Source organism: Hevea brasiliensis, chromosome 1, assembly GCF_030052815.1.
Source record: "Hevea brasiliensis isolate MT/VB/25A 57/8 chromosome 1, ASM3005281v1, whole genome shotgun sequence".
NCBI classification, from domain to species: Eukaryota; Viridiplantae; Streptophyta; class Magnoliopsida; order Malpighiales; family Euphorbiaceae; genus Hevea; species Hevea brasiliensis.
The window spans coordinates 44,037,907-44,064,234 of record NC_079493.1 but is presented as its reverse complement, the minus strand read 5'-3'; the positions used below and the strand labels follow the sequence as shown (position 1 = coordinate 44,064,234).

Below are 26,328 nucleotides of genomic sequence, written 5' to 3'. Positions count from 1 at the left end.
CTAGAAAACTCCAAATGGAGTGATTTAAAAAGGAAATTAAAGAAGAGATAATAAGGAACAACTTTGAAGAAGAGAGTTTAGTCAAATTTTTACTGTAATAAGGTCCAATGGAATAGTAAACATGGACCTCAAATTCTGAAAATTTGAAATAAAACCTATAAGGCTAGAACTTGAGTTTGGCAATCAATGTCAGCATACACTCTGCATGTTTATTTCATTTTAGTTATTTTTATTTTATTATTGGCACCACTAAGCAGTATTGCTTAGTGCGTTACTTTTTCCACGCGTAGGTATAGGAGATACGGAGCGTGAGCCCAGTAGACCCCAGACTGGTTGAGAGCCAGATCTACCAGTGTCCTGTGTCACCTCTCATCTGCAGTGTATTTTGGTAGGGCATTAGGATTCTCTTTTGTATTTCTGTAAATTGTATTTTGTATTTAGATCTTCATGTTATCATGTAAATTATAAACACTTGTATTATTTTGTATTGTAAATTAATAAAATTAAGTATTGCCTTCATAAATTTGAGTTCGAATTGAATTACATATGATATGAATTAAATGAATGAAAATTGTTGAGAAAGATTGAGATGATGTTGATTATTTGGAGTTGAGTATGATTGGAAAAATATTTGAAAGTGTTAGGTTTCGAAGAACTGTTTTCTCCATTTTTAGCCAACACTCTGTTGGATTTTCTGAAAAATCTTCGGAACCTCAAATTTATTCAAAATTTCAATAAATGATGTAAATGATATCAACTTCATAAGTTTTACTTAGTGACCCATAAATAAATAAATTTTGAAATGATAAATATCAATGAGTTAAGATCTGGTGTTCTGATACACTATGTGGCATATCTTGCTCGGCTATACTGTAAACAGGTAAGGGGTGTCACACTGCGTGAGGAGGTGACAACTGGACACAAGTGCAGATCTAAACTCCAAAATTTCATTCTAGTATCTACTAGGCTTTATCTCCAGCACCTATGCGATGGAAAAACCAATGCACTGAGCATTTTTGCTTAGTGGTGCAATAATACAATGGAAATATATTATACAAATGAATGTCGTAATTTCATGGTTGTAGAAGTTAAAAGAAAAAGGCATATTTAATGAATTATATTGGTTAATCTTATAATGATTTTTAAACATCATTTTTCATTTTACTGATCTTTGGGAACATTTATTTCTATTGGGATCTTTCTTTTCCTTTATCTTAATATTTAATTTCCTTACTTCATTTCAACACGTAATCAATCTCATTAATTCTTTTCCATGCCCAAGTAACTTACTGATAGACTGACTGGACTGGATATGCGAGTTTCTAAGCACTAGACACCGTGGTGTCTCAGGCCGTCATACCACGGGACACATAATATCAACCATGTATGTAGAATGGCTAGAAGCCATAATATCAACAGAATGACATAAAAGTCATGAGCGGGCATAAAGCCATATATCGGGCATAAAGCCAAATGCAACATAATGGCATAAAAGCCATAAGTAGAACTGCTAAACATATCAATCCCTTCTTAGCATGCCAATCTATCTAGACCATACAAACATGTCTAGGCCTACATGGGCACTTAGTGTTTTTAAGCATTCATAGGTCTCATATTCTCATCGCATCTTATATTCATGCTTCATAGCATTTTTGGTTTCAATCAGGATGGGAACATGGGTCCCAAATACATATTCATCTCACATTCAAGTTCATTGAGCTAATGGTATTGAATACCAACTATATTCCAAGTCATTTATATGATGTTTCATAAATTCCAGAATTTCAAATTTGACTTCATTCTCATATTAGGCCAAGCTACAGTAGTAATTTAACCACACTTTCTTCATGAAAGTTGTTCCTTATTGTCTTGGCTTTAATTTAATTTTTGAATCATTAAATTTAGAGTTTTCTAGCTCCAGTTATGGACAATTTACCAAGTACTAGTCCAGTGACCAATATTGTTTCAAAACAGGGCAGATTCTAGAACTCAATTTTGTCAAGCTATTTGGACTAGTTACAGCCATAATTTGGCTTAGTGTTCTTCATATGAGCTGTTCCCCTATGTCTCATGGTTACACAAGTTCAAGAATCACTAAATTTGAGATTGTATAGGGTGAGTTATGGCCAATTAACCAACCAAGACTCATAACCCTATACATTCAGGATTTTCAAGTTCAAGTTAGTCTTTGCAATTCATATTTGATGTCCTTACACTCAAAATTTGAGCAAGGTTTCTAAACCAAAATTTTACCTCTATTCCTTAAGTTTTCATATCAATTTGACTCATCCCAATTGAAGTTTTCTACTGAAAGTTATGATTTATTTACTATCCGGGTGTCAAATGGTCAATCTGTCCAGGTGCAGGAATTTCCATATTGGTAATTCCTGACTTCTCCTAGCAAAATTCCCTAAGTTGCATTTAGTTTTGGATTTTGGTCAAAATCAACGTTGTAGTTCTATGTGTTATGAACATTTTTGCTTTGGAATCACTACATTTGCAGTTTTGTAGACTAAGTTATGGCATTTTTTCCACAATTGGTCAGATGGCCTAAAGTCCATAATTTCCAGGTCAGGTATGGTTCTGACAAGTTTGATGGACTAAATTTGCTTAGCAATTTAATTGGGTTAGGGTCAGAATTAGGGTTCTTAATCCTCATGAAAAATGTTCTCCTATATCTCAAGTTTCCATAGGTTCAAGAATCATGTCATTTGGAGCTTCCTAGAGTAAGTTATGCCTAAATTACTATACACTATTCATTTGGTCATTTCTACCCAAGTCCAGAACATCAATTCCGGATTCAAGCCTAACTTAGGGCAATTTGTGATTAGTTTCTGAGCAAGATTTCTTCATGAAAATTGTGGCATTATGTCTTAAGTTTAATCTCCAATTGGCCTCACACCAATTGGAGCTGTCTAGCTCTACTTATAGCCATATAATCCCGTTGGACTCAGAGGTCTAGAAATCCTGCACAAAGATCACACTTACAATTTTCAATTTAATTCAACAGCCAACTTCAAATCATAACCAACACACATCAATTGGTCAATAATTGACCTCAACAACATCAATTTCATACCATAGCACCAATTTCCCAATTTCTTCAAAGCCCTAACTTCACTTCTTCACAAATTCATGAAATCTAATGCAACTTCAATCAAAATTCATATATATACATCAAACAACATTTGTATAAAAGTTTAATTTCATCAAAACCATTAAAGACCCTAGCCCTCTCAAGTGAACCGAAATTCCTTTCCCTCTATATGCATGGTTTCTTTCATTTTATGTGCATAATTCAACTCAAATCAACTTACTTGCAACAATTAAAAAACTAATTTAAGGGTTGATTGCACTTACCTCTCTTTGAAATTTCCAAGCTTTCCAATTCTTCAATTTCTCCTCTCTTTTTTGCTCCCAATCTCTTTACCAAGGTGAATAATCAAAATTTAATGTTGGGACTTAAGGGTTTTATGGTGAGAATAGGAAGAAAATTGTGCTTGGGAAGAGTTGACAATGTTGGAAGGCTTTGGAAGAGAGTGGTTTGGCCAAGACTTAAGGAAGAAGAAGATGAAGACTTCATTTAATTATTTTGTCTTTTCTTTTTATACTTATCTTCATTTAGTGTAATTAAATTTTTAATGAGATCATCATAACATCATGCTTATGTCATAATTCAATTATATTTTTCCTTTCTTTCTTTTCTCCTTTCCATTACACATTTCTTTTGAATTTTATCAAAATTTTTCTTCATATTTTAATAATTTCACTTAATTTAATTGACATTCTGGTCAAAAGTCAACTCTGCTCTTCATTAGGTTCATCAAGCTATAATTGTCTTTACTGATTGGCATTAAATTTTATTGCATTTCCTTAGCATTTTCATTGTCATTAATCATTCAATTTACTCCCAAATAAATGTCCCATAGGATTCTTCATGAGTGTGGAATTGACAACTGAACTTTCAGTTACTTCCCCGTAAGGTTACCTATCATCGGGCATCCTGCTCATGTAATCGATTTGCACTTCACTTCTTTTATTTTCCTTCAACTTTACTTGATCTTTAGTAAATCAATTTATGACTCTCACTCTAGTTTAAGTGTTGTTCTAGACATTCAGCTGTCTGAACAAACGTTAGTCATCGAAATAGTATAATGTACGGAACTTCCTAAAGTGAGGGTATACAGGATTAATGTTTCAATTGTAAGAATTAATGTAATCTGAAGTGAATTCTCGAACTTTTTCTTGCAATCACTCGCAAACCATATGCATTCATAATCCCAAGAATTAGTCTCAGAGCTTTAGTTTGAAACTCAGAGCTTAACCAGAAAGAATTTAAGCTTCATAATCGTGTATGCACTCAAAAATGCAAACCATATATATATTGATAATTAACTAAAGAAGTGGAATCAAATAACTTCAATTTCAAACTAAGAGATTTAACCGTGCTGTTACTTTCAAGAAAATGAACGCAGCTTCACAATCCATCTTATTTGTTTTGATAGCAACAACATTTAGAAATCTGTTTCAAGCATACAAGCAGGCAAGCCGTTGGAACTTCATAACCACAAATTTTGACATGGATTGTATTCACCTTTGATACCCCATTTGATGGAGGCAAAATAGAAAAAGGCATGTTATCATTAATGAACTATATAATTCAGCAACTAAATCAAGAAAAAATAAAAAAGAATTGTCCACTGACATAGTTGATATTTAATTGCTATTTGAAAATATATGAAAAAGTTGACTCGGTCATTTTGTCAAATATGTTGAGAGCAAACAAGCAGGCAACATGAGAATTTAAAAAAAAAAATGGCATAATAAAAGGAACAGAAAGTTAAAAGACAACTTTTAATCCATCAAACACAACAATCAAATACACCATGCCTAAACAAATTTAGCAATTAAAGCTAAGGTTTCCTCTCATTCAACACCCACAGAGCTACCTACCCTCACAAACACAAATTTCGAACATCGAAACACAAATTAAAGCAAAATGAAGCCTCCCACAAGTACTATTAATCTCTAGTAACCATCAACAGCCCCTTATACACGACTTTATCCCTACCCATTTCAAAATCTAAAATTATAAACATTTTGACATAAAATCATCAACTTATACGAATCTATAAGCATGAGCATAGAAAGCAAGGACGAGATAGAGCTGACGGTGATAGAGGCTCTGTTCATATTCTCTCCTTCTTGAGATATTTTTTCCTCTTCAATTCGTTCATTGTTTCTCGGAGGCTCTACTTGTTAAGAGCCGAAAAAGGAGAATTTATAGTTGCACTTTCAAAGGATATTTTTGTGAATACAAAATATTAAAACTGCTGCCCAATCATCGGAGAAAAGCAAGTTGAGAAAAAACATCACTTTTGGTGCTTTTCTATAACCGCGTTTATTATGTGCTAAAACTGAGTTTCAGTCTTTAATTAAACAGTTAGGAAGTCTGCTTTTTCCCTTCTCTACCGCAAACCCCAAACAGGGCCTAAAAATGATGTGCATCCTTGCACCAATTACCAGTCAGAGATGTCAATCATGGTTAAAAAGAGATGATAAAAGAATCCAAGGTATTTGACAAAATTTCATATTTATAGCGCAGTGAAATTTGAGAGACAGATATGTTAAGGCTACAAAAATAATTTTAGACATATTTTAAGGCTACAAAAATGTCACATTAAATAGAACTATCGCATAGGACATTCTAGTGAGAAGAGGGCTCAGCTTGTCTCTTTACAAACAGCTTCCCGATGTCTTCTGTCACAATGTTGCTCCTGTCAAAAATTTCAATTCATATCATCAGCAATAACGTTACTTCTTGTAGAACAAACCAACAATTAATACTTACTAATATTTACAAGAATTTATAATTAAAAAAAAAAAGTTAATTGACATTAATAATATAATATCTTGCCCCCTATAAGTTATTCCCGGTCCTCTAGGAAGACGCAAGGAATATGAGTCTGAAGGCAGTAAAGACCTTTCGAGCATTCTCATGAGGATAAAGATTGGTCCCAAATAAAAAAAATAGTTTGACAGAAACATCTCCTACAAACAGTGCCAGTTCAAATCCTTTTTATTATTGCTACCTCTAATCCAACAAGATAAATATTGTGTTCCTGAACAATAACCACAGGCTGCACCATGAATTACCCATTAGCACCAACCAGTTGAAGTAGTTGTGTGCACACCTGTTGATCACCCATTTTCTTCTTAAGTAGGGATGCATGCAACAATGGAATGCTACCATTAGGGGGAACTGGAGTTTATAAGTTACTAATCCTAGGGACGGCAACAGATAGAATAACCAGCGAAAATCACCCTGCCAAACCCTATTAAAATTCTTAATACCCGAACCCATTCAAAATCTAATTAAAATTTATTTTCAACTACCGAAATCTTATTATTATTACCCAAAAATACCCTAACCCGTTTAATTTTATATATTTTAATAATAATCTACAAAAAAAATATTTATTTGTTAATAATTTACATTTTAAAAATTCAATAATTCTATAAAATATTTAATTTCTATTTTTTTAAAATAAAATAAATAATTATTTATAAATATTATTATAAAAAACATATTTTATATTTAATTTATTTATATAAACAGATTCGTGTAACAAATACCTAACATACAAAACTCGAATCCGACCCGAATTCGTCACAGGCATTAATATTCAAACCCAAACTAGTCCTAAACCTGATTATATACCACTCAAACTTGTCTTATTAGGATTAGGATTCGCGGATCGGGTACCCGCAAATACCCGATACGTCGCCATCCCTAACTGATCCCTCCTCGAGTACCGGAAATGGACCATAAAACTTGGCAAATAGCTTTAAGTGTTTTCCGATAGATACAGAGGTTCGCCTACAAAGATGGAGGTTTCTAAAATGTCAGGTGCCTAAGATTCCTTTCCAAGCATCTATTCAATTTCTCAAATTTTCCATTACTTTATAGATGGTAGGGATTCGGAGTTGCACACAAAAACCTCAAACAATTCTTGCCAACAGAGATTGGTGAAAAACCTCTCTATCAGAAGCAATGTTAACAGGCAAGCCATGTTGTTAGTACGTCAGGAAGTGTTTTGATCTTTTCAGATTGTATTACTCTGCTACTAAATTGCTTGGACCCACTGAAGCACAGGTGCCTCAACTATGAATGTTTTTACCAAGAAAGGAGTGGACAGAGAGAGAAGAAGAGAGATTGCAAAGTAAAGAGACAAATATAAGAGAAAGTGAAAAAAAAAAAAAGAATTTTGTGCCATTTCTTTACTGATCTCAAAGATTCAACACAGCAGCCATGCACAGCTATTAGTCTCCCAGATTCTAGGTAGGTTTTTAACAGAAGAAAGCAGATTACTGACATAAGCAGCTACTTAGCAACTTGAACTTTTTTAGCAACTGCTTTGATTTTTGACCATTCAGCTATCCTTAAGTTATTAATGCTAACAACAGAATATAGAACACAACATGACTAGAAAACTTTTAAGGCTGAACAAGCAATCATCCTCCATTCCTAACAATTTTCAAATGAAGAATTTACTATAAAAAGTATTTAAACAAAAAAAATATTCCCACAAACAATGATAGGCAAGAAAAAAGTAGTAATAGACAGTCTTTGCAAATATTTCTTCCTGCTTTCAAATTCTAAAATTAAATGTTCCTTCCCAATGTTTACATTCCATATTTAAATCCCTACACGTTTTAGAGATTTTATTTTAATATAATAAAACATTAAATGAAGCTATCACAAATGCAACTTCAATATCTTTGTGTGGACTACTATCCTATAATCAAAGTCGCAAAAGCAATTACAATCATACCAATATTTATTCAAGTTTAATGGTCAAGTAAATCTTGAACTTTCCTTGCTTTTTAATTGTATCATATATTTTCAATTTTATCAATCGAGTTCCTAGATTATTGATTCCATCTCAGTTGTATCTAAAGGGTCTAGGTCATGTGCAATTTGTAACATAATGCTAAAGTGTAATTTAAATGTAAATAAAAATTGCTGGTTTGAATCATGTGGACCCTCTAAGCGTTAAGAGCTACTTGAGGAATCTCAACAAAACATTTTAAGCTACTTTAAGCATTACCTTTTGGTACTCTTAGGGCTCAAGCGGAGCCAACATATTTCAAGTATTGTGTTCATACTCATCTTCCACCTTAGTGAACAAAATCAATAACTTGTTTCAATAAGATGCAAAATGGATTTTTTTTTTTTTTTTTTTTTTTTGTATTTGACAAAATTGACTCCTATGGTTTAATTAGTAACATATTTATCAAAGGCACAAAACACATTATGCACAAAAAGGGTCTGGAGTCTAGGTGCATGATGGAGATCAAGTAGCAACCAATGAAGCAATCTAAGGACCCATCACAAGATCAATGGCAAAGAAGATACAAGGATTGGTGCAAAAACACGTTGGTCGAACCTGCATAGATCAATTGAAGCAAGGATGATAATATTGATGCAAGTTTGCTTAGATGGAAAACATGTGCCGAGAGTTGCATAAGATATGACATAGGGCGTGTCCCCGGATAGTATCACATTTTCAAGCTGGCTGAAAATTTCGGACGACTTGACATTGGGCATATTGAGTTCACTGAATCTAACACTGGATAGGGACATGAGGCACGTCACTTCTCAGGAAAATCTCGACCCCAAAAAAATAAACTTCACAGCTTTGGTGCTTCAAATGTCAGCCATGTGCCAAAGCTCCCATGCATGTGTTTCCCATCAAATATTAGATGGTGCAAGCATGTAATGTTCATATTAGAAAAGAATGCATTTGTTTTCTTAGTTTACTTTTTATGCTTTCCGTTTTTGTTAAAATGTCACTTTCAACTTTTGTAAAGTGTGTAAAAGAGGTTGTTTTGATTGGTTGCTTACCTCTTTTAACAGAAAACTTCTAAGACATAAAAATAGATGTTCGGATATTATTTTGAGTGGAGGCCCTCCCAAAGATGATGATGAGTGACATGGACTATGCGGTAGATGGCACTGCCTTGGTTGTGATGCGCGCTTTGAATGCACAAATAAAAGAAAATAGTAGGGATGAATTGCAAAGGGACAACATTTTCCACACTAGATGCTTGATACAAGAGCATGATCATTGGTAGTGGGAGTTGTGCTTATGTAGCTAGCACTTTGTTGGTGGAGAAGTTGGGACTACCCACTACAAAACACCCTAGACCTTATAAGTTGCAAGGGCTAAATGAGTGTAGTGAAGTGAAGGTGAACAAACAAGTGATGGTTGCATTTTCTATTGGGAAGTACAGGGATGAGGTGCTTTGTGATGTAGTACCCATGCATACTGAACATATTCTACTCGGTAGGCCTTGGCAATTTGATAAAAAGATGACACATGATAGGTATAGAAACCGGTACTTTTTTGACAAGGATGGCCGAAAGTCACCTTGGCACCCTTGACTCCTATGCATGCTTATGAAGACCAAGTGAGAATTAAGAGGTCCATAGAAGAGAAAATTCAAAGAGAGGCCAAACAAAGAGAGAATGAAAAGAAATAGAAGTGTGAGTAAGAAAAAGAAAGCAAAGAAAAGAAAATAAGGAGAGTTGAAAAAAGAGAGTGTTCAGGGCAAAAGGATGGAATGAGAAAAAGAATGACAGAAAAGTGAGATTATATACAAAGCCAAAAAAGAGAGAGAGAGAGAGAGAGAGAGAGAGAGAGAGAGAGAGAGAGATGTGAGGAGTGCATTTTATGCAAGTAAACCTATCCTTGTATTTGTGTGCAAGGATGCCTACTTGAATGTTTCTTACATTGGCCCTTCTTTGCCTAGTTCTGCTGTTGCTCTTTTGCAAGAATATGAAGATATATTTCGAGAAAAGGTGCCTAGTGGATTGCCACCCATTAGAGGCATTGAGCATCAAATCAATTTCATTCCTGGTGCAGTCATACTAAACCGGCCAACAAATAAGACCAATCCTGAAAAGGCCAAGAAACTTCAAAGGCAAGTGGAGAAGATCCTAACAAAAAGACATGTGAGGGAAAGCACGACTCCTTGTGCCGCACCTGTATTGCTTGTGTCAAAGAATGATGGTACTTATAGAATGTGAGTGGATTGCAGAGCTATCAACAAAATCACTGTAAAGCATAGACATCTTATCTCTAGACTTGATGACATGCTTAATGAGTTGCATGGTACATGCATATTTTCTAAAATTGATCTGAAAAGTGATTACCATCAAATTAGAATGAAAATTGGTGATGAATGCAAAAACTACTTTTAAGACCAAATATAGATTGTATGAATATTTAGTTATGTCATTTGGGATAACTAATGCACCTAGCACTTTCATAAGATTTATGAATCATGTCTTGTATGCATTTCTTGGAAATTTTGTTGTGCATTTTGCTGACATATTAGTGCATAGCAAAAACATGAATGAGCATTTGTATCATTTAAAATTTATTTTTGATATACTTAAGAAAGAGCAATTGTATGCTAATTTGCAAAAGTATACATTTTGGATGGAAAAAGTCATATTCTTCGGTTTTGTTGTGAATGAAAGGGTATTGAAGTAGATGATGAAAAAATAAAAGCTATTAGAGATTGGCTTGCTCCTAAAACCATAACTGAGGTTAGGAGTTTTCATGGACTAGCTAGTTTCTATAGGAGGTTTGTGTGAGGACTTTAGTACTATTGCCGCCCTCTTGAACGAGGTTATTAAAAAGAATGTTGGATTTATATGGAAAAAAGAACAAGAACATGCATTTAACTTGATTATAGAAAAGTTGTGTTCTACTCCATTATTGGTTTTACCTAACTTTGCCAAAACTTTTGAGATGGAATGTGTTGCCTATGGGATAGGTATTGGAGCTGTTTTAATGCAAGAAAGGCGCCTAATAGCTTACTTTAGTGAGAAATTGAGTGGAGACACCTTGAATTACTCCACTTACAATAAGGAGATATATACTTTGGTGAGGGCCTTGGAAATATGGAAGTATTACCTATGGCCTAACGAATTTGTTATCCATAGTGACCATGAATCATTAAAGTATTTAAAGGGTCATAACAAACTCAATAAGAGGCATGCCAAGTGGAGTGAGTTCATCGAGTCATTTCCATATGTGATCCAATACAAGCAAGGAAAAGAAAATGTGGTAGCTGGTGCACTTTTTAGAAGATGTACACTTCTTTCCATACTTGATGCTAAGATGATAAGCTTTGAATATGTTAAGGATTTGTATGCTAAAGATGCTGATTTTGCTAAAGTTTATGATGCATGTGAACATATTGCATTTGACAAATTCTATAGGCATGATATATTCTTGTTTAGAGAAAATAAGCAATGTGTACCGAATTGCCCCATGAGAGAATTGCTTGTGAGGGAATCACATGATGGTGCATTGATGAAACACTTTAGTGTAGCCAAGACTTTAGATGTTTTGAAGGAATATTTCTTTTGACCACACATGAAAAGGGATGTAAAAAGAATATGTTTTAGGTGCATAACATGTAAGAAAGCAAAATTTAAAGTTTTACCTTAAAGATTGTATATGCCTTTGAATGTGCCTAGTGAACCATGGGTAGACATTTCTATGGACTTTATTTTGGGTTTGCCTAAGTCCAAGAGAAGGTATGATTCCATTTTTGTTGTTATTGACAGATTCTCAAAGATGGCACATTTTATACCATGTAACAAAACTGATGATGCATTGTATGTCGCTAATTTGTTTTTCAAAGGAGTTGTGAGATTGTATGGTATTCCTAGAACTACCGTTAGTGATAGGGATGTGAAATTTTTTAGTTTCTTTTAGAAAGTGTTGGGGGAAAAGTTAGGCACCAAATTATGTTTCTCTACTACTTGTCATCCACAGTCGGATGGACAAACTAAAGTTGTGAATAGGACTATAGGAACATTGTTGTGTGCCATGGTTAAACAAAACTTGAAATCTTAGATGGGTTGCATACCATTCATTGAATTTATACATAATAAAGTTGTGAATTCTTCCACCAATTTTTCCCCTTTGAAATTGTGTATGGATTTAACTCTGACTCCTTTGAACTTATTGCCTTTGCTTGTTAATGAGCTTGCTAGTCTAGATAGAAAAAAAGAAAGTTGAATTAGTCAAGAAGATTCATGAGCAAGCAAAACGGAGAATTGAAAAGGTGAATGAAAAGAATGCCGCCAAGCCAACAAGGGTAGAAGGCGTGTTGTCTTCCAACTAGGAGACTTAGTTTGGTTGCACTTGAAAAAGGAAAGGTTTCCTACACAAAGAAAATCAAAATTATAGCCTAGATGCGATGGTCCTTTTGAGATGTTGGGGATGACAATGCCTAAAAGATTAACCTCTCGGGTAAGTATGATACTAGTGCTACATTTAATGTTACTGATTTTTCTCTTTATTATGCAGAAGATGATTATTCAAGGACGAATTCTTTTAAAGAGGGAGAGGGTGATGGAGATCAAGTAGCATCCAATGAAGCAATCCAAGAACCCATCACAAGATCAATGGTGTAGAAGATACAAGGATTGGTGCAAAAACACATTGGCTGACCTACATAGATCAATTTGAGCAAAGATGGATCATATTAAGTGCAAGTTAGCTTGGATGGAAAACATGTGCCTAGAGCTGCATAAGATACGATATGGGGCATGTCGCCGGGTAGGGTCACATTTTCAAGCTAGCCGAAAATTTCAGACGACTTGACATGGGGCATGTTGAGTTCGCTGAACCTAAAACTAAGTAGCGACAACGGGCATGTCACTTCTCAGGGAAATCTCGACCCAAAAAAAATTAACTTCACATCTTTTGTGCTTCAAATGTTAGCCATTTGCCAAAGCTCCTATGCATGTGTTTCCCCATCAAATATTAGATAGTGCAAGTGTGTAATGTTCAGACTAAAAAGGAATCCACTTGTTTTCTTAATTTACTTTTTATATTTTCCATTTCTATTAATGTGTCATTTTCAGCTTTTGTAAAGCATGTAAGAGAGGTTTGTTTTGATTGACTGCTTTAGTATGAGACAACTTCTAAAACATAAAAATAGATGTTAGAGTACTACTTTGAGTGGAAGAATATGCTTTCTTCCACCTCCCTTCTTTAGGCCAAATTTTTGTAAGGGTATAAAACTCATGTCTTCTTCCTTTTGTAAACAGAACATGAATATTCAAAAATATATCTCCATTTGAGAGGTTTTTCCTCCAATTGTTCTTGAAGAACTCAAATCACTCTTGACAAATTTGATCAACTTGTGAAGTTTTAGCTTATATTTTTTTTTGTTCTCACTACAAGTTAGTGAAGGGTCTTGAATCTGATTATTCTGCATTTGGTTTTCCATTTGGGTTGCACTTTGTTCAAGTGTTGGATGAAGGAAGACTAATGTCCATAACCTGATTTTAAGCTTTCCTTGGAGAATCACCAACAAAGAGGTGGAGGGTTCCTTGGTTTTTCCTTATGGGTCCACACCAATGCAGGCATGTATTTAAGAGAAGTGAGGCACAAAGAAACAAAATAAGAAAATTAATCCTATATTAGACAACTACTTCTATTAAAAACATATAAATTTTTAGAATTATATTAGAAAAATAGTAGAGATGCTACTTTTGCATGCCTCACTTGGTGTAGGTGTATGCTAGAGTTATGGTTATGCCTTTAATGGGTTAAGGCACTACAGTTTGCACCTCTTCAATCTATTGCCTTAGGCATGCCCTATAATAAGTAGAATTGATAAACTTATCCCTTAAGATAGGACAGCAATCTAAACTTTCTATTATAGGCCTATCGAAGGCTTCTTCACAACACAATTCTTTAAGAAATGAGTCATTGTAGCCTCAATAAGAAATTAATCATGAATAATCTTACAACAAGCTTGAACACTCCAACTCTTCAGCCTACCATTTATCATAAGATAAATAACTAATATGTGAGTGTTAAGATCACCTAAAGCCCAATTCAATCTAGTTTTCTTCTCTCCCTCTCCAACTCATCCCCAAACATTATTTTTTTTCCCTCTTATTTATTCCTGCACTTATTTCCTTCCTATACTGTGACATTCATACGTCACGTTAGTTCATATTTAAAAATAAAAACTCTCTTTGGAATATAAGATGGCAATGCTAAGGCAGGTCAATCTAGTAGAAATAGCAAAGATCCTGCTTATATAATTTCCTAAAGAATCGTGAAGATGCAAATTGAAGTTCATCTGTTACATGAATGTTTTCTGAGTCGCATCAAAATGAAGTTCATAGGAATGCAAAAAAGTTTGTGTATTGAACATGTTAGGAAAAAGGGAGTAACATATGAAAGGGGAAAAAGAAGGATAAAGTGAATTAAGATCAATTAGTTGATTTTGATAATATAATTGAAACTGAAGGTGATGAGGAGGAAATCAATATAAATGGGAAGAGAGGCAATATGGGGAACAAGGGAATTTATTGAAGTAAAAGCAAAAAGGTCCTATGGATTCTTTTGTGATAGAAACATAAAGTAGAAGTTCATTTTTGAAAACAGTACTTAGACAAGCAAACATATATGATTCATTTGTTAAAGAAAAAAGAGCCATAAATGTCAGTATATTGGGTTTTTTTTTTTTTCTACCAAGCTAGGATTCCATTCAATGATATACCCGTATGAATGCTTTTAAAGGGATAGTAGAAGCTATTGGGCAAGATGGTCCAAATTTGAGCCTCCCAGCTATCATGCATTAAGAGTTTGAATTTTGAAGAAAGAAACAAATTATGTGAACAATTTATTACAGAGTCACAAAGATGTTTAGGCATGGTTGTTCCATTATGTCAAATGAGTGGAAAAGCAAAACTAATAGGACATTTAACAATTTCTTAGTTAATTGCCAATAGGAACTATGTTTGTAAAATAATTGATGCATCATTGATTACAAAAACTAGTTAGAAGACATTTAAGTTGTTTAATGAGTTTGTGGAGCATGCTGGAGAAGCAAATATTGGGCAAGTGTGTTTTTTTTTATTTTTTTATTTTATTTAAAAAAAGAAAAAAGCAAGCAATTTTCGATAATGGGTCTAATTTTAAAATGGCTAAAAAGATATTGGAAGCAAGATTATGTATATACAAGGCTTCTCCATCCCTCACTTCATCTTCAAGATTGTGCTTTAACTACACAGGAAAAAGTGAACATGGCAACAGTAACACAACTAAGTTATTACAGCGAAAGGCGACACTAAGGCAACAAGGTATCCTATGGCCTTAGGCGAAAGGCGACACACGCGCACGCACGCGCACGCACGTGCACGCACACGCACGCGCTCGCTCGCGCGCACCCACACTTGCGCGCTCACGCGCGCGCACTCGCACACACATGCGCGCACTCACACACACGCGCACACATGCACTTCAATCTAACATATCACAATACCCATTTACTGTAGAAAGATATGATTCTCTTTAATTTCAATTAATCTGTACATGGGATATACATACAATTGATTCTTATAATTGTGTTCTACTAATTAGGAAGAAATCCTAAATAAGAAATCCTAAATAGTAATACAAAATACAGAATATACAAAGAAATAATATAGTGATTGACTTTCCATAACACTCCCCCTCAAGTTGGGGGATAGATGTTAATTATGCCCAACTTGTTACAAATGTAGTCAATCCTAGCTCCATTCAGAGCTTTTACAAAAATATCTCCCAACTGCTCTCCAGTTTTGATGTGTCCTGGTGAGATGATCTGTTGTTAAATCTTTTCATTTTCACGAACAAAGTGACAATCAATCTCAATATATTTGGTCCGCTCATGAAACACCAGATTAGAAGCAATATGAAGAGCAGTTTGATTATCACACCACAATTTCGCAGGCAGGGAGGTCTTAAAACCTGTCTCATCTAGTAATTGAAGTATCCACATTACCTCACATACTGATTGTGCCATGGCTCTGTACTCAGATTCATCACTAGATTGAGAAACTACACTCCGCTTCTTGCTTCTCCAAGAAGCCAAATTTCCTCCAACAAAAATGCAATATCCAGTAGTTGACCTTCTGTCAACCTTAGATCCAGCCCAGTCACGCTCACACGCACGCGCGCATCGCGCCAAGACACCGCGCGAACGCATACACGCCGCACTCCACACAAGCACACACCGCGCGCGTTATCGCGCACACGCATGCACACACTTCAATCTAACATATTACAATACCCATTTACTGTAAAAAAAGATGATTCTCCTTAATTTCAATTAATCTGTACATGGTATATATATCCAATTGATTCCTATAATTGTGTTATACTAATTAGGAAGAAATCCTAAATAAGAAATCCTAAATAAGAAATCCTAAATAGAAATACAGAATACAGAATATGCAGAGAAATAATATAGTGATTGACTTTCCATAACACTCCCCCTCAAGTTGGAGCATAGATGTTTAATCATGCCCAACTTGTTACAAATGTAGTCAATCCTAGCTCCATTCAGAGTTTTTGTAAAAATATCTCCTAACTGCTCTCCAGTTTTGATGTGTCCTGTTGAGATGATTTGTTGTTGAATCTTTTCACGAATAAAGTGACAATCAATCTCAATATGTTTGGTCCACTCATGAAACATCAAATTAAAAGCAATATGAAGAGCAGCTTGATTATCACACCACAATTTCGTAGGCAGGGAGGTCTTAAAACCTATCTCATTTAGTAATTGAAGTATCCACATTACCTCACATACTGATTGTGCCATGGCTCTGTATTCGGATTCAGCACTAGATCGAGAAACTATACTCTGCTTCTTGCTTCTCCAAGACACCAAATTTCCTCCAACAAAAACGCAATATCCAGTAGTTGACCTCCTGTCAACTTTAGATCAAGCCCAGTCGGCATTTGAAAAACATTCAACATTCAAATACCCATGATTACTATATAACAAACCTCTTCCTGGAGCGCCCTTCAGATAACACAAGATTTGTCCCAAGGCTTCCCAATGAGCAACAATTAGAGAAGACATAAATTGACTTACCACACTAACAGCATAAGCAATGTCAGGACGAGTGACTGCAAGGTAGTTCAATTTTCCTACCAATCTCCTGTATCTCTCTGGATCTTCAAACAACTCACTATCCCCTGCTAATCATAGTTATTAAAGGCTCAAGGCGCACTAAGGCGCCAAGGAGTCTTGGAGCCTAGGCGCAAGGCGCAATAAGCAAGCGCGCGCCAAAGCGAGGTGAGGCGCCAAAGCGAGGTGAGGCGCAAAAGTAAAAAATTTAAAAAATCCATAAAAGTCAAATAAATGTGATGCTTTTCTTTTTTTTCTTTGACATATATCTTGAATTGGGTTTATTAGTTTGAGTTTTAAGTGGTAGTCCTTTTTGCCAATAAAAGTGCTCGCTAAATATGGAAATAAAGAAGGCATGCCTTTCCAGAACCTTGTGCTTGGAACAAAGGCGCACACCTAGGCGCATAAGGCGCTAGGGTTCGAGCCTGGTGAGCCTTGAGTCTGAGGCGTGCCTCAGGCGCGCCTTTAATAACTATGCTGCTAACAGTTGTAAATTTGGAGTCATTGGTGCATTACAAGGCTTAGCACCTAATTTTCCTATCTCTGTCAATAAATCGAGGGCATATTTTCTTTGAGACAAGAAAACACCCTTCTTACTTCTCATAACTTCAATACCCAAGAAATACTTTAACAATCCCAAGTCTTTGGTCTGAAACTGGGTTTGGAGGAAGGTTTTAAGAGATGAAATACCTGCAGAGTCACTCCCAGTGGTGACAATATCATCCACATAGACTACCAGGAAAATTAGACCAGCCTCAGATTGCCTATAAAATACTGAGTGATCACACTTACTCTTTTGCATACCAAATTCCTGTACTGCTTCACTGAATCTCTCAAACCAGGCCCTAGGACTTTGTTTCAAGCCGTAAAGAGACTTCTGAAGCCTACAAACTTTACCCAACTCCCCCTGAGCAACAAACCCAGGTGGTTACTCCATATACACCTCATCCTAAAGATCACCATGAAGGAAAGCATTCCTGATATCCAATTGGTGCAGGAGCCAATCATATGTAACTACTAAAGAGATAAATAAGCGAACAGAAGTAAGTTTAGCAACAGAAGAAAAAGTGTCAGAGTAATCAACCCCATATGTCTAAGCATATCCTTTTGCTACAAGGCGTGCTTTTAACCTAGCCACAGAACCATCAGGATTTACCTTTACTATAAATACCTATTTGCAACCAATAGTTTTCTTACCAGTTGACAAAGGCAACAGTCCCCATATACCATTAGCATCTAAAGCCTCAATTTCCTCTTTCATAGCAGCACACCAGGCAAGATGAGACAGTGCCCCACCAACAGTATTAGGGATAGAAACAGAGTCTAAAGAAATAACAAAACACCGAAAATAAGAAGACAATTGATTATAAGAAACAAAAGAAGAGATAGGGTAAGTACATGAACGTTTACCTTTACGAAGAGCAATGGATAAGTCTAGATCAGAATCATGATCAGTATGAGGTACAGAATCTCCCAACGAAGTAGCTGGTGAAAGATTTGAGCCAGGAATCTCTAATCTCCTGGAATAAACATGAACAACGGGGGTCGAGTAGGTCTAGAAACAGAAGGAACAAGCTGTAGGAGAGGACTAGACATTGGTTGGACAGTATATATTAAGAGATCATCCTCCTCCCCCTAACTCTCATAGACAGATGATTGAGGAAAAATGGAGTGGACTCAAAAAATGTAACATCTGCAGAAACAAGATAACGATTAAGAGTAAGAGGAAACAGTGGTACCCTTTTAGCAGCTGGGAGTACCTAAGGAAGACACATTTGAAAGACTTTGGATCCAATTTAGTAACCTGTGGACGAACATCACGCACAAAACAGGTACAACAAAAAATACAGAGTTCAACAGGGAACAAAGATTTTGTAGGAAACAAAGCAGTATAAAGAATATCCCCATTAAGGATAGAAGACGGCATACGATTGATCAAAAAACATGCCGTAAAAACTGCATCCGCCTAAAAGTGTTTAGTAACTTCCATCTGAAAAAGAAGAGCACAAGTTACCTCAAGAAGATGCCGATCTTTTTTTCGGCCACGCCATTTTGAGATGGGGTATCCACACAAAAAGACTGATGAAGAATGTCATTTTGTGTCATATAAGACTAAAATTGTGCTAAAAAGCATTCTTTGACATTGTCACTTCTTAATATGCGCACAGAAATATTAAATTAAGTTTTGATTTCATTACAAAAGGCACAAAAGATAGAAAACAACTCAGAATGATTCTTCATTAAATATAACCAGGTAACACGAAAGTAATCATCAACAAAAGTAACAAAATAACGAAATCCAGTTTTAGAAATAACAGAACAAGGACTCCAAACATCAGAATGAACTAACTCAAAAGGGGATGAAGCTCGTTTATTGACTCTAGACACAGAAGGCAAACGATGATATTTTGCAAACTGACACGACTCACATTCTAGTACTGATAAAGACTGAAACTGAGGACACAGCTTCTTCATTGTAGACAAAGAATGATGGCCCAATCTACAATGAGCTTCAAGAGGTGTTAAGGTACTAGAGCAAACAAGCGACCGCAGTACATGATTTTCCAGAATGTAGAGACCACCTGACTCACATCCTCTATCAATAATCTGCTTCGTCATAAAATCCTGAAACAAACACTGGTCAGGAAAAAAGGAAACAGAACAATTTAAGGTACGAGTAAGTTTACTAACAAAAAGTAGATTAAAAGAGAATTTTAGTAAACACAAAACAGATGACAAAGAAATTGACGAAGTCGGGTTCGCAATTCCAGAACACATGACACAAGAAGTGGAACCATCAGCTAAAGTAACAGCAGAGGAAGTGAGATTAAACTGAAAAGCAGATAGAAAACTAGAATTACCTGTCATGTGATCTGTCGCACCAGAATCAATAACCCATTTGAATGAGGAAGACACAAGGCATATAGTGTATTTACCTGACTCAGCGATCGCAGTGACAGGGAAACTGGTAGGCTTTAGAGATGTCTGATACTGGGAAAACTGTGCAAAATCCTCTGCAGATATCAAAATAGTTTTCTCAAGAGGAAGATACTGTAGAATCCTCTGCCGCCATATTTGCCATTTGTGATCACTAATTTTTCCTCTGAAATTGTGGACAATTATATTTTGTATGGCCAGGCTCATGGCAATAATACCAAATGACTCCTCTTGAGTCCTGATTAGAACTAGCCTCTCCATTACGTTAATTACTTCTATTGCCTGTAATTCCTCCTCTACTTCTTCTTCTATTTCCTCTTCTATTACCCTGTTATCCATTTGGATTACGGCTAATAAGAGCACTACTGGCAGGCTGTAAAGATTGGGTACTCTCTGTACGAAGGACTCGTGTGAAGGTTTCATGCAAAGAGAAAATCTCAGAACTGGAGAGAATCTGAGATTTAGCAGTCTCATACTCTGAAGGAAGGCTTGCAAGAAAAGTCATAACAGCCAGTTGCTCCCGTTGGGCCTGCTGAACGTTCACATCAGGACTAAAAGGCAACAATACATTAAGTTCCTCATATACCCGTTTAAAATCCATAAAATAAGTTGTGAGAGACTTATTCTCTTTCTCAGCACGGTCGAATGCCTTATAAACATCATAAATACGAGAGATATTCCCTTTACCAGAATACAGAAAATCTAAGTAATCCATCAATTCCTTAACAAATTCACAGAGATTAATTAAACTAATTACCTCACTGTGAATCGAGTTCCGAAGCTGCAAAACCAACCGAGCATCCTCCTTTATCCAAGTTTGTCGTGTATCATCCGTAGGTAGATCTTTAGTAAGGTGATCATTCTTATCAATGCTACACAAATAGACCCTAACAGTCTTACTCCACTCCAGGTAATTTGAACCATTAAGTTTGTGTTCCGTGATCTTAGTCATCACCGGAATCACATCAGAAATAACATTCTTATTGTCTGCCATTTGTTGAGACAAAGAAAACTAACGAAACGCTAATCCAAAGTGCTTACAGCAGTAAAATAACTCAAAATCACAAATCAAGCAAATACCGAAATAGGATCTGAGAGCCAAACCTCATAAGTCCTTTATTGGTGTACTGGATCAGGCAACAACACACAGTGGTGGAATGAGGGGGTTGAGGCGACGCCGGCGATGTTAATCTGGAGTCGAAACGGCCGGTCGGAGGCCAAGGTCTCTCCTGAGCTGAGCTAAGTGGTGAGAACAAATAGTCACCCTAGATAGATGACCTGCTCTGATACCATGTAGAAAAAGATAATTCTCCTTAATTTTAATTAATCTGTACATGGGTATATATATATATATATATATACAATTGATTCCTATAATTGTGTTCTACTAATTAGGAAGAAATCCTAAATAGGAATACAGAATACAGAATATACAGAGAAATAATATAGTGATTGACTTTTCATAACATTTACAATTGACCATTACCCATGCTCACACACACACGCACACACACTTCAATCTAACATATCACAATACCCATTTACAATTGACCATTGCCCATGCTCACACGCGCACACACACACACACACACACACACGCGCACACCCGCGCACACAATACCCATTTACAATTGACCATTACCCATGCTCACACACACCCCTTCAATCTAACATATCACACACACACACACACACACACACACACACACACCCTTCAATCTAACATATCACAATACCCATTTACAATTGACCATTACCCATGCTCCAAGTCTCCAATTAAAAGGACCTAAACCATTTCAAAATTAACTATAAGGATCTAAATAATTTAGCCCAAACCAAGACTCCAAGAGTGCTCCATTTTTTCATTTAGCCTAAACAATTAAGGAGAATTAAAAAAAAAATGTCACGATATTAGCCTAAATAAAAATCATATCACAAATTCACAATACTCATGTAACAAAATGCATATCACAATATCCATATTCCAAAAAATAAACAATAAACATATCTAACAAAACAATTAAAATAAAAAAAAAAAACTAAAAAAAAATTGTTGTATTGCCTGGTTTAAAAAGGGCGTGCAGAATATAAGGAAGTACAACATAATAGAAAAAGAGGGAATAAGGAGGAGAGAAAAGAAAGAAATAAGGTAAAAAGAAAAAAAAAGGGGAAAAACACGGTGTGAGAGAGAGGTGTCATGTTGACTGTTGATAGAAGAATAGAATGGAAGAAGAGGAGGAGAGGAAAGAAAGAAAAGAGGAGAGAGAGAGAGAGAGAGAGAGAGAGAGAGGGGAAGATGAGACATACCTGAGGATTGAGAGAGAAGAGAAAGCTGCTATGAAAGAGAGGAAGCAGCGTATCCTCGTTTTGGCGTGACAAAAGAAAAGCCTCCTTAGGGTTTTTTAAATTTTTGTTCCATAAAAGAACAATTAAAAATTAAAAAAAGTAGACGAATTGCAAGAGGCATTGCCTCCCTCGCCTCACGCCAATCGCCTCTTCCTCCCAGGCAGTCTCCTCTTGCAAGCAAGGCAAGGCGGTGCCAGACGAGGCGCTAGAGGGTCACCTCACCTCTCCTGGCACCTTGCCTAGTGCCTTTCCTTGCCTTTAACAACACTAAACATGACACTTAGAGGCCTTGGCCATACCCTTCACAAGTCTATCAATCATTAAAACAAGTCTACCCTTATGCTTCTCAACTTTAATGTGTAAGTCTATACTTTCCATTTTTAAAGGTGACCCATGTATTAGGACTGAAGAATCACATCAAAACCTAGAACGGTGTTATACGTATAGCATTATGTCAAATTATCACACATTCATAACCAGTATTTAACATGACACGTTAATGCCTCTGTAAGTGACTACTTAGAGAGGCCTTGCCTATGTAGATTTACTTGTCATTATATTCTTTTTTCATGCTTTGAAGCAAAGCAATGCATTTCCACAAGATCATGACTTCCTTATTGTCACCATCCCTTTGAGAATATGCTCTCATAAACCTACTTCAAACTTCTTACTTCTAGATGCCACAAACCAATTCGATTCTCTGTACTACTAAAAGGCATAATCAAGGACAAATAACCAAAGTCCAATAATTCATATAACACCATATCCCTTATCATCCATAACCATAACCACATCAAAGAAAACCCTAGCTAACATGATCATGAGCTTTCTCAACACCTAAGTTGGGGGGAAAAACACTTTTTCTATATTTCCTTTGATCTCTGCAAACAACTCTAGTTAGAAGAAACCATGTCAACCAAAACAACATCAGTGTATAGGTTAAAAGCTTTATCAGTACCTTATAGACACAGTCACCCGCCAAACAGATTGAATAGTAACATGTTAGGATAGCTTATATTATTTGTCTTTGGTTTCCTGTTATGCAATTAAACATTTTAACTGCTCAACTCAACTAAACTATGCCTTAATCCCAAATTTGTTAGGGTCAGGTTATATGATTAGATTTGACCATCATAACAGGTCTAAGTTTAGAATGTATTGGATGGTAACAGGGTTGCTTATCCTATTTGATTTCTTCTAGACATTATCTACATCAAGATTATCCAAAAATTTCCACAAAAAGTGATGTCATTATACTAAACCTTTTTTTCCCGATTACCATACATTTACAATGGAATGTAATGCAACAACTTGCGTTTTATATTTGTTACGAAATTGAGTTCATAAAAAAGACGATAAAGGACTTAAAAATCTCCATAATTGGCTAATTGAAATGTGACTATGAATGAAGAGACATATAACCATGCACACGAAGAATCACAAGTATGTTTCAACATCAATTAAATGGCAATTTATGAAAAATCACCTTCCACTTAGTTGAGGCGGAACTAGAATACCACCAACCGTATCTGGAACCATCTTTGTATGTGGCAAAGTCCCTTTTGGTACTTTGGAGCGGGGTAAACTGGAAGGCAATCCATGGGAGTCTCTTTTGCGTGATGCACTTTCTGCCATAGCAGCTGCAACTCGAGATGCATGGTCAGTTCCGGTTCCAGTTGCAGTGAGCAATGAAACTGATGGTGAATTCAGTAGAAGAGAAGCATCTGGAAGCGTCTCGATACAAGACGGTGAAAGGTGTGGACTTGAGAATGACTTAGAAGATCTCCTACGCATAGAAACATAATAAAAAACGAAAAATGAAGAAATTTTTTTTCCAAGAAAATATGAAAGAAAAAATTATCAAAACACCAAATTCATCCAATTCCACCAACTATTTCAATTTCTTTAATTTAGAAAGCTTTTTATAATATATAATCAAGAGATTTTTTTTCCTAGGTTTTAAAGAAATCAAAAACTAATGTGAATTAAATTGAAATAATTCAGACAACAAGAAAAGAGAATTACTGGTTAGTAGGCGGAATTGTAGGAGATGAATTTCGGACTTGTGGTTCGTTTTGGGGTTTCGCTGTTGCTTCCGATTCTTCTTCTCGTTCTTTATCCTCCGACACGTCGTCGTCGGACGAAGAAGCGTAGTCTACCAGGGACATTTCTCTCTGTTTCTCTCGCTCTCAAAAGCCGCCACCTACTCCCATGATATTGTACTTCTCTTCCGCTTCGAGAAACAGAATGACGTCGTTTTTCAAGCGAAGAGCAATTTTTTTTTTAAACAAAAAGAGGAAAAATGCAACCAAGCTGCAAAGGACAAGATAGAGAATATGAAGCACTTCTGGCGTGCAGAAATCAATTTTAACTGAAAAATTAAACTGAATTTATTTAGTTTAGTTTTTCATTCAATTTTTAGTTAATCCATTATTGTGACCATGTAAGTATATATATCGAAGCCGTGAAAATTTTGATAATAAAAAAATTATATAATTATGAGATATATTTGAAGATAATAAAAATAAAATAATTATATGCATGGCATGATTTGTGCAAAAAAAATTTAAATTGCAGAAAATGATAAAAAAGAACTTTATTTATTAAAAAACCTACATTGACTCTATGAGCCTTAATAAAGATTAAAAAAAACCCAACAAATCTTTGAGAGCTGAAGACTGAGACAGCCACAAAACTGGAGCTAACCCGAGGTGATGGGGATGAAGTGAAGTGCGGGTTGGGCTCGTCGGACAATGAACAGATACTAAGGATGAGAGTCACAGGGTTTAGAGCTCTTTTGAGCCAAATACTCCAGAAAACTGGTTTCAGAAGTTTCTAAAAACTTTGAGAGCTTTGAATGACAAACAATAAGGCTATGTCAAAGTTCAAAGTTTTCTCATGATAATCACCACCCTCCTTCTACAATATTGCATACAGGTATTTATAGGGAATATGTGCTCAAAGTGGAGGGTTAGGATTACATCAAGAGGAGATGGAAGGCCTAGATTCAAAAGGACATAATCTAATGTCTGGAAATTAAAGAGAATCAAAATTGAGGGTTGGGATTTCATCCAGAATTTCTGTCATTTCACCTCTTGATCCAACGTTCAAGGGGCTTGCCTTACGAAATAGATCCAAAGGTAGGGAATAAAAGGTGTCGATTCTGCCATCTGCTTTTGATCCGAGGGCTCCAAATTTATCCTTACAATTATAATCAATTGTGTAGATCGAGATGTACTGGGCTACTTTAACTGTTTGGAATTTGGTGGCTAGGAGTATGTCCTTACAAATGAGATGTGTGATGAGGATCAGATCATGCCTGTGATACTTTAACTAACTCGGATCTGACGGTGGAGGGAGATAATTAAATATCATGATCAGAAGTTATTCAATTCCCTAAGTTCCCGAGAATCTTTCCCATGACAACCACTTTAATCTTTTTTCGAATGCTTTCTTTGTTCATTTCCTGAAAATGAGCAACTTCGATGATCAGAGGTTCATGAGGGTGTCATCCGATGATGGTGAGGGAATTGGACTAATTAACAGATCAAGGTTGAAACTAACTACCATGCCGATCTTAGGTCGGCCCATCGGCATGGCTCGTAGACCGATCTCTGACAAGAGGATCGCTAATTTCAATCTTAATATCGGTAACCGCCCCATGAAGTTCACTTGGCTTCTTATCATTCGAGGGTCTCGATTGCAGCTCGGTTCTATTCGATGACATCGATAATGATGCCGCTCAATATCTTGAGAGTCATAGTCACCCCATCTGAGCTATACATATACCCAGTATTTATTACTGACTTTCTGTTCAAACACATCTTTTGATTTAGCTACAAGACTAGGCTTTGACATAAGCCAGCATTCTGGGCTTTGGAGTAGTCTTAAGTTAGGTAGAATGTAGTGCTAATTTTGATAGATAGCCCAAATGATGTAATCTGATCTTTTAAGATCGCCCAAATGATGTAATCTGATCTTTTGGAAATAAAATGAAATTTTACTTGAATGTTTTTGTTTTATTATTGCATTGGTTAT

General features: G+C 35.8%; 2 protein-coding genes across 4 annotated transcripts; both read right to left on the bottom strand.

Annotated features, from left to right (window-relative positions):
• Positions 1–5,576: 5,576 nt before the first annotated feature.
• LOC110655076 (uncharacterized) lies at positions 5,577–24,598 on the bottom strand. 2 transcript variants are annotated; one of them, XR_009148208.1, is made up of 4 exons: positions 24,316–24,598; positions 23,777–24,076; positions 21,049–21,222; positions 5,577–5,777 (listed from the first exon to the last, which is right to left on the bottom strand). XR_009148208.1 is itself a non-coding variant. In XM_021811250.2 (3 exons), exons 1-3 carry the CDS (start codon positions 24,456–24,458, stop codon positions 5,708–5,710), a joined length of 513 nt encoding a protein of 170 aa, XP_021666942.2. In that variant the 5' UTR covers positions 24,459–24,591; the 3' UTR covers positions 5,577–5,707. The 2 variants fall into 2 exon arrangements, 1 of the variants encoding a protein (XP_021666942.2); XM_021811250.2 differs by lacking the exon at positions 21,049–21,222 and having other exon boundaries at positions 24,316–24,591.
• LOC131179248 (uncharacterized) lies at positions 19,221–21,039 on the bottom strand. Of its 2 annotated transcripts, none has more exons than XM_058145472.1 (2): positions 19,869–21,039; positions 19,221–19,632 (listed from the first exon to the last, which is right to left on the bottom strand). In XM_058145472.1, exon 1 carries the CDS (start codon positions 20,936–20,938, stop codon positions 20,276–20,278), a length of 663 nt encoding a protein of 220 aa, XP_058001455.1. In that variant the 5' UTR covers positions 20,939–21,039; the 3' UTR covers positions 19,221–19,632; positions 19,869–20,275. The 2 variants fall into 2 exon arrangements, with proteins under 2 accessions (XP_058001455.1, XP_058001459.1); XM_058145476.1 differs by having other exon boundaries at positions 19,944–21,039.
• Positions 24,599–26,328: the final 1,730 nt, after the last annotated feature.